The sequence below is a fragment of the Salvelinus fontinalis genome, chromosome 24 (genome assembly GCF_029448725.1).
Source record: "Salvelinus fontinalis isolate EN_2023a chromosome 24, ASM2944872v1, whole genome shotgun sequence".
Classification (NCBI taxonomy): Eukaryota; Metazoa; Chordata; class Actinopteri; order Salmoniformes; family Salmonidae; genus Salvelinus; species Salvelinus fontinalis.
Genome location: NC_074688.1, coordinates 25024217 through 25040293, shown reverse-complemented (window position 1 = coordinate 25040293; position 16077 = coordinate 25024217). Strand labels below are relative to the sequence as shown.

Sequence of the window (16077 nt, the reverse complement as noted above, 5' to 3'; positions counted from 1 at the left end):
ATTCAAAACAGTTAAACAATGTTTTCCTTCCTTAACTAATGGTCTTTATTTGTTCAACAGATCATGAAGTTGCGTTCAACAAACAAAAGGCTTTTAAAGAGCTTTAATAAGGCACATCAAATCAAATTGTTAAAATCAGAGATGTCATCTTCGAGTCAAGCAATTGCTTTATAATTTATTATATGTTAAGGTATATTTTACTTTTTACAGTAATATGTATTTTTTTTTTTACTATACAGAATAAAAATATAAAACACAACATGCAACAATTTCAATGATTTTACTGAGTTACAGTTAATAAGGAAATCAGTCAATTGAAATAAATTAATTTGGCCCTAATCTATGGATTTCACATGACTGGGCAGGGGCACAGCCATGGGTGGGCCTGCCCTCGGCTGGAGCCAGGTCCAGCCAATCAGAATGAGTTTTTCCCCACAAAAGGGCTTTATTACAGACAAAAATACTCCTGTTTCATCAGCTGTCCGGCTGGTCTCAGACGATCCAGCAGGTGAAGAAGCTGGATGTGAAGGTCCTGGGCTGGCGTGGTTACACATGGTCTGTGGTTGTGAAGCCAGTTGGACGTACTGCCAAATTCTCCAAAACGATGTTGGAGGCGAAATTAACATCCAATCCTCTGGCAATAGCTCTGGGGGACATTCCTGCAGTCAGCATGCCAATTGCACACTCCATCAAAACTTGAGACATCTGTGGCAGTACTGTGATACAAAACTGCACATTTTAGAGTTGTCTTTTATTGCCAGCACAAGGTGCACCTTTGTAAAGATCATGCGGTTTAATCTATTTCTTGATAATCCATCCACCTGACAGGTGTGGCATATTTTGGCAAAAGGATAAATGCCAACTAACAGGAATGTAAACAAATGTGCACACAAAATTGGAGAGAAGTAAGCTTTTTGTGCATATTTCAGGGATCTCTTATTTCAGCTTATGGAACCAAAACTTAACAAAAAAATTCATGCAAAATGTAAAGTATATTTGGCAAGAGCCCGTATAGCTCTTCAAAACAAGGCACCGACCGTTTATTGTATACAGTTGTTTTACAGAGATTTCTGTCCACATCATTCAGTCCAGCGTCACATATATACAGTGTTGGGGAGTAGTGAACTATCTATGTAGTTCAACTAGTAATTTTATTATATTTTGCAGTAGCTTGGTGGTAGTTGAACTAAAGTCAAATCTTTGTAGTGTTTTCAGTAGTTTGTTACTTTTTTTGCCATGTAGTGGTGTAGCTAACTCCTGGAACTGCACACCACTTTTATTTGAAAAAATAAAAGATGGGTGAAGTAGGCAATCATTTCCTGTCTTTTTTTGGCATCAGACCTGCCTCATTCAAATCAAATCAAATGTATTTATATAGCCCTTCTTAGATCAGCTGATATCTCAAAGTGCTGTACAGAACCCAGCCTAAAACCCCAAACAGCAAGCAATGCAGGTGTAGAAGCACGGTGGCTAGGAAAAACTCCCTAGAAAGTCCAAAACCTAGGAAGTAACCTAGAGAGGAACCAGGCTATGAGGGGTGGCCAGTCCTCTTCTGGCTGTGCCGGGTGGAAATTATAACAGAACATGGCCAAGATGTTCAAATGTTCATAAATGACCAGCATGGTCAAATAATAATAATAATCACAGTAGTTGTCGAGGGTGCAACAGGTCAGCACCTCTAACGCTCCTGCTGTCTCTAGAGAGTTGAAAACAGCAGGTCTGGGACAGGTAGTACGTCCGGTGAACAGGTCAGGGTTCCATAGCCGCAGGCAAAACAGTTGAAACTGGAGCAGTAGCACGGCCATTCACACTTGAAACGTGTTTAATAAGCTAAATTACACATTGTTTCCATATGACCCCAAAGTGATCGGTTCTTGCAATTTGTAGTCTACGTCATATCAGATTTACAATGTTTCTACAAAGTAGTTTAGATTAAAGTTGTGTTAACCTTGAAAAAGTAGTTTATAATTTATTTGCTAAAGTAACTTTAATTACGTAAACTATATTTTTCTTAAGGGTGGCTTTATTGCACCTTAACTTCTTCCCGTGTGAAGAAATTGGTAGCTTGGTAAACTAAACTCAGCAAAAATGGAAAATGCCCCTTTTTCTGGACCCTGTCTTTCAAAGATAATTCGTAAAAATCCAAATAACTTCACACATCTTCATTGTAAAAGGTTTAAACACTGTTTCCCATGCTTGTTCAATGAACCATAAACATTTAATGAACATGCACCTGTGGAACGGTCGTTAAGACACTAACAGCTTACAGACGGTAGGCAATTAAGGTCACAGTTATGAAAACTTAGGACACTAGAGGCCTTTCTACGGATTCTGAACAACACCAAAAGAAAGATGCCCAGGGTTCCTGCTCATCTGCGTGAACGTGCCTTAGGCATGCTGCAAGGACGCATGAGGACTGCAGATGTGGCCAGGGCAATCAATTGCAATGTCTGTACTGTGAGATGCATAAGACAGCGCTACAGGACGGACAGCTGATCATCCTCGCAGTGGCAGACTACGTGTAACAACACCTGCACAGGACAATGCATCACACCTGCGGGACAGGTACAGGATGGCAACAACAACTCCCCGAGTTACACTAGGAACGCAGAATCAGTGCTCAGACTGTCCACAATAGGCTGAGAGAGGCTGGACTGAGGGCTTGTAGGCCTGTTGTAAGGCAGGTCCTCACCAGACATCATCAGCAACAACGTCGCCTATGGGCACAAACCCACCGTTTCTGGATCAGACAGAACTGGCAAAAAGTGCTCTTCACTGACGAGTCGTGATTTGTCTCACCAGGGGTGATGGTCGGATTCGCATTTATCGTCGAAGGATACCTGGCCCGGGTATCCTGGAAGGATTTTGATCTCATTCCGTCAGTAGAGGATGCCTGGTTATTCTTTAAAAGTGCTTTCCTCACCATCTTAAATAAGCATGCGCCATTCCCCCAAAAATTTAACCAGGAATAGATATAGCCCTTGGTTCACTGCAGACCTGACTGGCCTTGACCAGCACAAAAACATCCTGTGGCTTACTGCATTAGCATCGAACAGCTCCCGCGATATGCAACTTTTCTGGGAAGTTAGGAACCAATATACACAGGCAGTTAGGAAAGCAAAGGCTAGCTTTTTCAAGCAGAAATTTGCCTCCTGTAGCACAAACTCCAAAAGTTCTGGTACACTGTAAAGTCCATGGAGAATAAGAACACCTCCTCCCAGCTGCCCGCTACACTGAGGTTAGGAAACACTGTCACCACCGATAAATCCACGATAATTGAGAATTTCAATAAGCATCTCTCTACTGCTGGCCATGCTTTCCACCTGGCTACCCCTACCCTGGTCAACAGCCCTGCACCCCCACAGCAACTTTCCCAAGCCTCCCCCATTTCTCCTTCACCTAAATTGCTAATGTTCTGAAAGAGCTGCAAAATCTGGACCCCTACAAATCAGCAGGGCTAGACAATCTGGACCCTCTCTTTCTAAAAGTATCCGCTGAAATTGTTGCAACCCCTATTACTAGCCTGTTCAACCTCTCGTATCGTCTGAGATCCCCAAAGATTGGAAAGCTGCTGCGGTCATCCCCCTCTTCAAAGGGGGAGACACTAGACCCAAACTGCTACAGACCTATATCTATCCTACCCTGCCTTTCTAAGGTCTTCGGAAGCCAAGTTAACAAACAGATCACCGACCATTTCGAATCCCACCGTAACTTCTCCGCTATGCAATCTGGTTTCTGAGCTGATCATGGGTGCACCTCAGCCACGCTCAAGGTCCTAAACGATATCATAACTGCCATCGATAAGAGACAATACTGTGCAGCTGTATTCATCGACCTGGCCAAGGCTTTCGACTCTGTCAATCACCACATTCTTATCAGCAGACTCAACAGCCTTGGTTTCTCAAATGACTGCCTCGCCTGGTTCACCAACTACTTCTCAGATAGAGTTCAGTGTGTCAAATCGGAGGGCCTGTTGTCCGGACCTCTGGCAGTCTCTATGGGGGTGCCACAGGGTTCAGTTCTCGGGCCGACTCTCTTCTCTGTATACATCAATGATGTCGCTCTTGCTGCTGATGATTCTCTCATCCACCTCTACGTAGACGACACCATTCTGTATACTTCTGGCCCTTCTTTGGACACTGTTAACTAACCTCCAGACGAGCTTCAATGCCATACAACACTCCTTCCGTGGCCTCCAACTGCTTTTAAATGAAAGTAAAACTAAATGCATATTCTTCAACCGATTGCTGCCCACACCTGCCCGCCCGTCCAGCATCAGTACTCTGGACGCTTCTGACTTAGGTATTTGTAGTTGTCCACATATTCTATGTGTCTGGTTAGACTGTAAACTCTCCTTCGACTCACATTAAGCATCTCCAATCCAAAATTAAATCTAGAATTGGCTTCCTATTTCGCAACAAAGCATCCTTCACTCATGCTGCCAAACATACCCTCGTAAAACTGACTATCCTACCGATCCTGGACTTCGGCGATGTCATTTACAAAATAGCCTCCAACACTCTACTCAGCAAATTGGATGCAGTCTATCACAGTGCCTTTCGTTTTGTCACCAAAGCCACATATACTACCCACCACTGCGACCTGTATGCTCTCTTTGGCTGGCCCTCGCTTCATATTCGTTGCCAAACCCACTGGCTCCAGGTCATCTATAGGTCTTTGCTAGGTAAAGCCCCGCCTTAGCTCACTGGTCACCATAGCAACACCCACCCATAGCACACGCTCCAGCAGGTATATTTCACTGGTCATCCCCAAAGCCAGCACCTAATTTGGCCTTCTTTCCTTCCAGTTCTCTGCTGCCAATGACTGGAACGAATTGCAACAACAACAAAAAAATCACTGAAGCCTTATCTCCCTCTCTAACCTTAAGCATCAGCTGCCAGAGCAGCTTACCAATCACTGTACACAGCTCATCTGTAAATAGCACACCCAACTACCTCATCCCCATATTGTTTTTTAGCTCTTTTGCACTCCAGTATTTCTACTTGTACATCTCTCACTCCAGTGTTAATGCTAAATTGTAATTATTTCACCACTATGGCCTATTTATTGCCTTACGTCCCTAATCTTACTACATTTGCACACACTGTACATATATTTTTCTATTGTGTTATTGACTGTACATTTCTTTATCCCATGTGTAACTGTGTTGTTTTTGGTCGCACTGCTTTGCTTTATCTTGGCCAGGTCGAAGTTGTAAATGAGAACTTGTTCTTAACTGGCCTTCATGGTTAAATAAAGGTGAAATATATTATTTTTAAAAACAGCAAGATCTGGCAAATCTGGTGCAGTCCATGAGGAGATGCACTTCAATACTTAATGCAGCTGGTGGCGACACCAGATACTGACTGTTACTTTTGACCACCCCCCCCCCTTTGTTCAGGGACACATTATTCCATTTCTGTTTGTCACATGTCTGTGGAACCTGTTCAGTTTATGTCTCAGTTGTTGAATCTTGTTATGTTCATACAAATATTTACACATGTTAAGTTTGCTGAAAATAAACGCAGTCGACAGTGAGAAGACGCTTCTTTTTTTGCTGCGTTTATTTTCAAAGTAGCTTCCCCAACACCATCTATAGACATACTGTGGGGGCTATCCAGGGAAGATTGTTGAGAAGGAACTGCGCTAGAGGCACTATTATGGCTTACCAAGACTCAAGGCTAACCCATCCGTTTCGGTTTGATTCACTTTGATAAATAATTTGAAGAGAAGCAATTCTTGTAACCTTAATAAATAAATACAAATTGACCTGGCTGTACATTCAGCTACTTTCCAGGGGATACATGCATTTCACTACGTTAGATTTATGGAATGAATGGTCGCTGTTGTAAGAATGCTTGTCACCCATGTATTGGTGTTGACCTTTTGAGACAAAACAGTGAAGAATGAAAGTAAAACAGATGTATTGTCTGACAGTTTGTTAGTGTAAGATATTGATTGTACTATAGTATGTTTACAAAATCCTATTAGTGGAAATTTCAATAAAACTATGTTGCTAAGTGACACCTGACAGAATTTGTGGGGTGGAACGTACAGCAACCAAGGTGGTGCCTGTTATCCTTGGCAGTTTGTTTCTCTACTGTATGCATGCATGTATGATTGTTAGCAGTTATTCTGTTAAAGAGCATTCCACATGAATCATGTACATTCCTATATTTTAAACAATTGTATTAGCTATGATCAGAAGCAAAAGTGGCACAGTATCCTGGAAGTAATTTAGTAGGATTATCCCTGTCAGTGTTAACAGACCAGTCTCTCACTGTATGCTGCCCTGTTAGTGTGAGATCTTCAGCCACAGTGGGCATAATCATCACTATAGGGCACGTACCACTGTCCACATCCTTTCCTGGCCGCCTCTCACTACAACGCGAGCCATTGAGAGAGAGCTTTTTTGTTGTTATAATAATAATAATGAAGTCACAGCTTGACACAATGCGATGAGATGTGTAACCGAACAAACACACCAAACACAATATCTGGTATATGGTCATGTCACTATCGGTGTCATTCAGTGAGGAACTTTTTGACGTTGTTGTGGGTGCCATTTTGCTCCATGTGAGCCCTGCTCCGGGGGAAGAAGTCGGCGCGGAGAAGACGATAAAAGTAGATCAGGATCATGGTGTTCATGAGGGTCATGGTAACCAGGAAGTAGCCTCCTTTGTCCATCCAGGAGTAGTTCTGGACGATGTAATATGTGAGGTAGAACTGTGCGCTGAGGCGGAAGACGATGTAGGTGAAGAGGTTGAGGAACTTATTGATTTGGTACAGAGGGGACGACTGCTGTGATGCTAGCTTCAGCATTAGCCTCAAATGCAGGGTGACACTGTTAACCTCCACAAAGAGAGCCACCACAGCACCGGCCACGTAGAGGTGCGAGTACAGAGAATACAGGAAGCACCAGAGCACCTGAGGAAGGGAAGGACAGAGAGAAAGTATTTAATATATACCAACGGCACTCTGCCGCCTTACAGCTGTAAGGCAATTGGGATACAGTAATCTTTGCAATAGTAAAACTGGGGAAAAATGTACAATTTATATTTAATATACTGTATGATTAATGGATCACCAAAAAAACACTAATCAACCAACTAGTGGTCAGAATATTGGGACAAATACTACATGACCAAAAGTATGTGGACATCTGCTTGTCGAACATCTCATTCCAAAATCATGGGCATTAATATGGAGTTGATCCCTTTGCGCCTACAACAGCCTCCACTATTCTGAGAAAGCTTTCCACTAGATGTTGGAACATTGCTGCGGGGACTTGCTGCGGGGACTTTGCTCAACCCTGGTTGAGGTCAGGGCACTGCAGGCCAGTCAAGTTATTCCACACCGATCGACAAACCATTCTGTATGGACCTCGCATTGTGCACGGGAGCATTGTCATGCTGAAACAGGAAAGGGCCTTCCCCAAACTGTTGCCACAAGTTTGAAGCACAGAATCATCTGGCAGGGGTGGGCAATCCCAGTCCTCGGGGGCCTGATTGGGGTCACAGTTTTTCCCCAGCTAATACACCTGACTCCAAAATTCACCTAATCATGATCTTCAGTTTAGAATGCAATTTGATTAAATCAGCTGTTTGCTAGGGATGGAGAAAAAGTGTGACAATCAGGCCCCTGAGGACTGGAGTTGCCCAGCCCTGAATGTCATTGTATGCTGTAGCATTAAGGTTTCCCTTCACTGGAAATCAGGGGCAAGCCCGAACCATGAAAAAACACCCAGGCCATTATTCCTCCTCCACCAAACTTTACAGTTGGCACTACGCATTTGGGCAGGTAGCCTTCTCCTGGCATCCAGCAAACCCAGATTTGTCCGTCGGATTGCCAGATGATGAAGCGTGATTCATCACTCCAGAGAACGTGCTTCCACTGCTCCAGAGTCCAATGGTGGCGAGCTTTACACCACTCCAGCCAACGCATGGCATTGCGCATGGTGATCTTAGGCCATGAAAACCCATTTAATGAAGCTCCCGATGAACAGTTTGTGTGCTGACGTTGCTTCCAGAGGTAGTTTGGAACTCAGTAGTGAGTGTTGCAACCGAGGACAGACGATTTTTACGCGCTACGAGCTTCATCACTTGGCGGTCCCGTTCTGTGAGTGGTTGTTGCTCCTAGACGTTTCCACTTCACAGTAACAGTACTTACAGTTGACTGGGGCAGCTCTAGCAGGGCAGACATTTGACGAACTGACTTGATGGAAAGGTGGCATCCTATGACGGTGCCACGTTGAAAATCGCTGAGCTCTTCAGTAAGACTATTCTACTGCCAATGTTTGTTTATGGAGAGTGCATGGCTGTGTGCTCGATTTTATACACCTGTCAGCCATGTGTGGCTTAAATAGCAGAATCCACTATTTTGAAGGGGTGTCCATATACTTTTGTATATATAGTGTACACTGACTGATCAGAGACACAGGGAAGCTCAGCTCAATGTGTGCCTCAGATCAGTTGCAAGATGCCCTGTGTTCAACACAACACACATCCCACCACACACAAGGGTGGGTGTTGTTCGCCTGCAATCAGGGATAGGCATACAGGAGCATTTATTTAGATTACAGAATAGGCCCTCACTGTGGCACCTTTAAAATGTCACTATTGACACAGTAAAATCCCCCTAGGAGGAGTATGATTCCTCTTAGCACCATTCAATATTAAGATGTCATCTGCAAAATTTCTTCACAGCTCACATTGTTTCAATTCACTTCACTTGAAGTGAAACAAAGTGTGAGCGCAGCAATCATTCTGGTTTCACAAGGTCATAAAACAAAACCAGTGAATTAAAATACTGTATCTAACCTTCAGACACAATCTAGCAGTAGCTGCTGTAACAATAAATAAAATAAATATATATATATTTAAAAAAGAGGCCATATTTAAATTCTTACCAGATACAAACTGAAACAATAAAAAGGTAAATTATCTTACCAGAACATGATGAATTAAGAACTCCCAGGATCCTCTTGCATGTCTAGTTAGAATGATGTCACCTGCATCTTGTACAAAGTATCCTGTCAAAGGAGAGTAAAGAGCAATGCCTCAGTTGAGGCCTTTTGAGCATTCTAAATAAAATTGTATTCATCACAAACAGGAGTAGACTTAGTGAAATGCATACTTATGGGCCCTTCCCAACAATGCCAAGAAAAAAAATGCCATTGTTTTACTTTTAGATGTGTGTATTGTTAGATAGTACTGCACTGTTGGAGCTAGGAACACAAGCATTTCACTACACCCACAAACATCTGCTAAATGTGGGTATGTGACCAATAAAATGTGATTTGAAAAGTAAAACGCGTAATAATAAATACACAACGAGTAACGATAACTTGGCTATATGCACGGGATACTAGTACAAAGTTGATCTAAGAGCTATCTAATCTTAGGCCACGTTCCAATGTGCATTCCAGCATACCCCTTTGAATGCATGCCCAATACATTGCTTCATTCAAATTCTATGCTAGTGTGGATATTGGAACAGAGCCTGAGATTCTATTTCTATGGATTACTTATCAAGGTGCAAACAACGGATGAGGCCATCTAAATTGTTGATAACAGTAGTACCATAAACAAAATGGCCAGGACTTCCCTGTCCTACATATATCAGCGGAGAGAAATATATTGGACCGTACTGGCATAGTCCATCCTAATTATCAGCACCATGGACATTTGTGTTACACTTGAAAGGAAAACACAGGAATACCGCTTTAGACTGGATTTCAAAAATGAGTGTTGTGTGAACCTCTATAAATGGCAATCTGTCTCAATGGAATGGAAGGTTTGCGGTTGTCAGGCTGGCTCTCCTCAGACCTGCACACATGCATGCGAGACACGCGGAATAATAACACCCAACACTAGTCACATCTCGTCATCACATCTTTCAGCAGGGTTTTAGACTGCTGGGTCTTTAGGGGATTCGTTTTGGTGCCCATAGCAATCCGAAGGTGTGGCCCATCCCCTATTTGAGCCCGGTGAGATGGGCAGAGAGTATTTCTTTTTCCAGGATATCCCAGCTATTATTAGGAACAAAAGTAGCGGTCAAGCTCAGGATTCACTCCATGCCTTTTAACTTAAAAAAATAAAAATTGATCAAGCCAGACTGAAGCCATTATTACAAAATGTTGAAGTGTTTACAGACTCCCCACGATGAACCCCACTCTCCCAAACCATTAGTGGTCAATGTTAATGGCTTCCCAGCTTACCTTTATTTAACCCTTTCACATACAGGTATTTTAGCAGCCATCTTAAAGGGGTAGTGACTGACCTGATGAGATGCAGATGAGCATGTAGGCCGGGGCCGTGTAGAAGGAGTGAATGTTGGTTGCCAACTCAGGCGAAATGATCACACTGGAGAGGACAGGGATACATGGTTATGGACAGTTAAGTCTGAGTTCCTCTCATTCAGACACAGGGCTCACTGTGGAGCAGGGTTTACCAAACTTGCTCCTGGGGCCTCCCCTGGTTGCACGTTTTTGTTTTTTGCCCTAGCACTACACAGCTGATTCAAATGACCAACTCATCATCAAGCTTTGATTATTTGAAATCAGCTGTGTAGTGCTAGGGCAAAAAACAAAAACGTGCAACCAGGGGAGGCCCCAGGAGCAAGTTTGGTAAACCCTGCTGTAGAGAATAGCCTGACTAAGCACAGACTTAGTATCATGATCTGGTAACAGCAATTCTCCTGCTTCTTTACAAGATGATTGGTGCCTTCACAAGGTCTATAGCAAAGTCTATGGTGAGACAGTACATTCCCTTGTTAATGCATGACCTGATGATGTCTAGCAGGTCAGGGTGAACACGTGCATGGCAATAATCAGTGAACTACATGAACAGCAGCTTGTTGAATATAACTGCTTTCACTTTATAAAACATCTATTACTAGCCTAAATTGTATAGCCTGCCTATGTACGCATGTGTTGTCAGCTATGCAAGTAGTGTAGGTACTGTGTAATATATATATACACACACACACAAACTACCAGTCAAAAGTCTGGACACCTACTCATTCAAGGGTTCTTTATCTTTACTATTTTCTACATTGTAGAATAATAGTGAAGACATCAAAACTATAAAATAACATATGGAATCATGTAGTAACCAAAAAAAAGTTAAATCAACCTCTTCTGGCTGCGATCCCCGTGCAGGGATCAACATCCAGGGAAATTTCAGAGTGACTAAATAAAAATACAACGTCGTAACATTAAACATTCTTGAAAATGCAAGTGTCTTACATCCTTCAAAGATTAGAATCTTGGTAATCAAACTACGTTTTCCGATTTAAAATAGCTATTACAGAGAACAAATGCCATGCTTTTGTTTGAGAAGAGCGATCAACAACAACAAACATTTTCCGCCATAACAGTTTTGACACATTCACATCTGAAGGTTTTTATAATTTTTTTTGTGTGTTAGAATTGCTTTTTGATATGTTGTATATAGTTATTTGCACTGTTGTATATAGTTATAGGTCATTTCACCAATTCGACCACTTGGGTACATTTGGGCAACTTGTGTGGGACACCTGGGTGACTTCATGCTAAATGTCATGTAGCTCACCCATTCCTGAAATTATCAGTCTGAAACTCCAGCATCCTATCTGACTGTGTGGCTAATCTAGTACATGTGAAAGATGATGCTACAACAATAAAAAAACAGAAAACGTATGTTCTTTCTTTCTCTTTTCTTCCACCAGATCTACTGTGTTATATTCTTCTACATTCAATTAACATTTCCACAAACTTCAGAATGTTTCCATTCAAATGATACCAAGAATATGCATATCCTTGCCTCTGGGGCTGAGCTATAGGCAGGTAGATTAGGGTATGTCTTCAGGCGGAAATTGAGAACAAGGGATGCAGCCATAAAAGTTTAAATCAATATATATTTGAGATTTTTCAAAGCGGCCACCCTTTGCCTTGATGACAGCTTTGCACACTCTTGGCATTTGCTCAACCAGCTTCATGAGGTAGTCACCTGGAATGCATTTCAAATAACAGGTGTGCCTTCTTAAAAGTTAATTTGTGGAATTTCTTTCCTTCTCAATGTATTTGAGCCAATCAGTTCTATTGTGCCAAGGTAGGGGTGGTACACAGAAGATATTTTGTAAAAGACCAAGTCAATATTATGGCAAGAACAGCTCAAATAAGCAAAGAGAAACAACAATGCATCATTACTTTAAGACATGAAGGTCAGTCAATACTGAAAATCAAGAACTTTGAACGTTTGTTCAATTTCAGTCGCTATGATGAAACTGGCACTCATGAGGACCACCACAGGAAACGAAGACAGAGTTACATCTGCTGCAGAGGATAAGTTAATAGGCTCTATGCATTATACCGCCTCCAACGTTCTAATTTACTTCTGATCGAGTTGATGACTTCCGGAGCGAGTTCTGCTATTGTTTTTATCATTAACTTACTAGCTAGCTAAATGTCGCCGATGCATTTCTGACTGAAATAGTTCGCAATGACTACATTTAAATTACAGCCCCGCGAAGGAGGTGCCAATGAATGTTGTTCAGTGAGTTCTCTCAGCAAAGGGTGGCTACTTTGAAGAATCACAAATGTAAAATATATTTGGATTTGTTCACCACTTTTTTTTACTACATAATTCCATATGTTATTTCATAGTTTTGATGTCTTCACTATTATTCTACAATGTAGAAAATAGTCAACATTAAGAAGAACCCTTGAATGAGTAGGTGTGTCCTAACTTTTGACTGGTACTGTATATCTACTTGTAATACAAAAACAGTGTGTGTAACATAATGTTATGGCTCCGATCTGGCCCTAAATAGAGGATGGATTTGTAGTCCTTCAGAAGTCCCCACCTCACATAACAGCTTTTACAACAGTCATCTAGCCAGCAGGTTTTTCCAGTTTACTCTCTTTGAAAATGGGCTACATCACCATTCTCATGAGTGGATTTTTTTTTTGTCTTTGGCATGACACTAATTTAGTTATGCTAATTGACTTGAGTGGATTCTCAAGAATTTTTTACTTTTCTTATGTCAAAACAGATGTGCTCTCTAAACTTCCACAATCTGATTAAGGCTCCGTATTTGCAGACTCAATATCTGCCTAATTTGCAATAACCTGACACAGATAGTTATTAACTACAAAGGGGAACATTTACTGCCCTAATCAGCTACTCTAAACTACAAGCATAAAATGAACACATCTCGCTGCCTATGTAGTGTCGCAGAGCTCAGTAAGTATTTGTTTCCTGAGAAGGCCATTGGGTAGGCTGTACTGTGGCATTTCCCTCACATCTTCCCATCTGAACATGCTCATCCCTCTCCTCCTCTCCCCTGTCAGTGACTGTTACAGCTCCACACAACCCTACGTAACACAACATCATGTGGATCCACTATGAATGAACAATGGTGTCCCAGTGCAGAGAGTGACTCACCAGGTCACAGCCCAAGTCCCTGTCAGGAGGGAGTGGACCATAGAGACCGAGAGGTTCCTCCACTTCCAGGAGCGGAAGTCATCCACCGCCACCGCTTTGGGCACAGGCAGATTCTGTAGTAGTCGGTGGGCCACCCGGAACATCAGAGCCCACACCAACACAGACAGTCCAGGGTGTCGCTGCAACACAGGAAGCAAGGCCTCCATCTTCTCCTCCCCCTCTCCTTTTTACTCTCTTCCTCGTTGGGCTTCGTCTGTTTCGCGTCAGCTGCTCCTCTCCACGGCTCTTCTCACACCTCCACGGTCCGTTGGTGAATATGCGTGAGGGGAGTGTTCTCCTCAGGACAATCACAGTTCCAGGGGTTTGAAGGGAGTCGTTTTTATAGATGTGGTCTTTACCCCTCGTGCTCCTTTCAGAACTACTCGGAGAATAGGCACAGCGTTTCTCACATTTTCCACTACTTCCCGGGCTCAGAGGGGGAGACTAGCTAGGGCTCCCTTAAAACAGCTCATTCAATTCTACAGATCTTTTCCCCCCTCTCGTCGTGTGTTGCCACTCAACCAGTCTGCTTGTGTCTGCCTATGACTAGAGAGAAGGGGGAGTGGTGGAGAGGGAGTGGTGTGGGTGGCCTGCTTCCAAAAAAACAGAGAATCAAGGAGGGGCCACATCTTACTTAAAACAAACAAGAAAGTTGAACTATATGACAGGGCTAAAAACATCAGGGTATAGAGTGTAACATTGTCACTTAAATCGTTACTATGAAACAATGTTCTTTGTTGTTTCTCTGGAGAAATAGTCACCGTCACAGAGCAGGCTGTATAAAATGTGAATTTGAGGTTTGATACACAGACATTTGTCAACTTCGACTGAGTTTGGTGGTAGCCACAGAGAGCACAGCTCTGAATCAAACTAAAATTGAAGAGCAAATCTATCAACTAATTTGTTTAGCCTAACAGCCAACTAACACTCCCTCACTCAGTGAGAAACTGTGCTGCTCCATAAACCACTGTCTTGTTCTCCCCCTCTACCTTGCTCCCCCTTACACTTTTTCCATAAACAGAGCACACACTCCCCACAGCTGGTCTCTGGCCCAGTTGGGGAAGTGAGGAGGGGGGAGAAGTGGCAACATACCAGGGCCTGCACACTCAACCAACACACCACTACATGGGGTGTATTCATTAGGGAAAACCGTAGCAAAACATTTAAGGGGGGGGGGGGATCTGCATTTGTTATTGGACAAGTTCAGGTTAGTCCCTTCTTTTGGCCTATTTGGTTCCTAGTGAACACATGCCTTTTACATTCAGCCCTGTGTGTACATGTCACACATGTGTCAATTACAAGCCCCCACATACAGTACAAAGCAAATACTAAGTGGTTGAATTCATTAGTTCAATGTCTCAACATGCCTTCAAAACAACAGTGGCTTTCCCTGTCATTTTATGAAGACTATATGTAATTAGGGATTTGGAGGAATGCATAAAAGTTATGAAGATGCATATGTAGGATATAAAGTATGATGCTGTTGCAGACCCTGTGTAATGTGGGGATTTGATAGATAAATAGTTCAAGGGTATGGGCACTCAAACCTGAAACATACTTACAGATCTTGATCCACAGAACTTGAACTAAAGCACAACACCCCCACTCTCGTCCTCCTTTCATACAATAACCTTCACAAGGTGAAGGGGAAATTCCTGAATGGTATAAAATGCCAAAATTGTATACACAAGGCAGGCCTACATGGAAGCCCCAACCTTAAATACAATTGCACACACCTGCTGTTGACAGGGTGTGTGCAATTTCACTTGTATTGATAATGCTATTGTAGTTAAAGCAGCCAGTGCCATTCTCTTAGACCCATTATGTTATCATTAGCCCTTACAATCTTGGAATTCAAGACCTTAGTACACTGGCACCCTAATTAAGCCAAAATGTGGTTGTGTCTAGTCTCCATGTTATTTTGGTATGTTGCTCATTCCCAGAGATTCAAAGTTCAACATGGACACATGAAAACTAAGTCTAGGGTTGAGTGGAGAAAATGTGACAATGAGTCCCTTAAACAAGGTTTGAAACTAGGGTTGAATATTGACAGAAATAAATCTGCCACATATCAGTTTGCAAACAATGAATTTAAAAAGAAAATGAGTTAAAAAAGCTGCATACAATCATGGTTTCTTTTTACTTTCTTGAGTAAGGCAGCTCCAAAATGCAGGTGTTTCAGCCTAGCTCAGCGCTTTCTGTGGTGGTGGGGCAGCCAGCAAAAAATACGGAGTGTAGCGGTTGGTAATGTTCTCTAGTTGTGCCGTGATTGGGTCAGTGTTCTGTCACTCATGAGGACACTAAGTCACTGCAAAATCTATGGGTAAAGCTTGAAAATCCAAGCCCCTTGGGGGCTGCCATATAGTTACATTAGAAGTGCCCATCCAAGAAGGCTCAAGGTCATTGGCCACAGATAAAATGACGTCAAATCCCGTTATATCTACCGTAGCTTTGATTGGACTGATCATGCCAACATCATACTTTCAAAATCTTAGCTAGCAAGCTAGCAGTCATCATCATGAATCAAGTTGACAATCTACTTGCAAATCCTTTTCAAGCCTTTTCAATATGAAGAGAAATTAAATAAAAACGTATCGGTGCTCATCGGCCA

General features: G+C 42.5%; 1 protein-coding gene across 1 annotated transcript; it reads right to left on the bottom strand.

Annotated features, from left to right (window-relative positions):
• Positions 1 to 5541: 5541 nt before the first annotated feature.
• Positions 5542 to 15100, bottom strand: LOC129822214 (TLC domain-containing protein 1-like). Its single transcript, XM_055880300.1, has 5 exons — positions 15029 to 15100; positions 13428 to 14056; positions 10282 to 10364; positions 8949 to 9031; positions 5542 to 6927 (listed from the first exon to the last, which is right to left on the bottom strand). The coding sequence occupies exons 2-5, from the start codon at positions 13631 to 13633 to the stop codon at positions 6526 to 6528; spliced, it is 774 nt and encodes a 257-aa protein (XP_055736275.1). The 5' UTR covers positions 13634 to 14056; positions 15029 to 15100; the 3' UTR covers positions 5542 to 6525.
• Between the last annotated feature and the right edge of the window lie 977 nt (positions 15101 to 16077).

Bases quoted from the DNA above. Each gene is read 5' to 3' on its own strand.
- LOC129822214 (XM_055880300.1), bottom strand. From the start codon at position 13,633: ATGGAGGCCTTGCTTCCTGTGTTGCAGCGACACCCTGGACTGTCTGTG. The intron at 10,365-13,427 runs GTGAGTCACTCT...TGTCCTCTCCAG, and splicing joins GGGACTTGGGCTGTGACCTG to TGTGATCATTTCGCCTGAGT. The intron at 9,032-10,281 runs GTCAGTCACTAC...CTCCTTTGACAG, and splicing joins GCTCATCTGCATCTCATCAG to GATACTTTGTACAAGATGCA.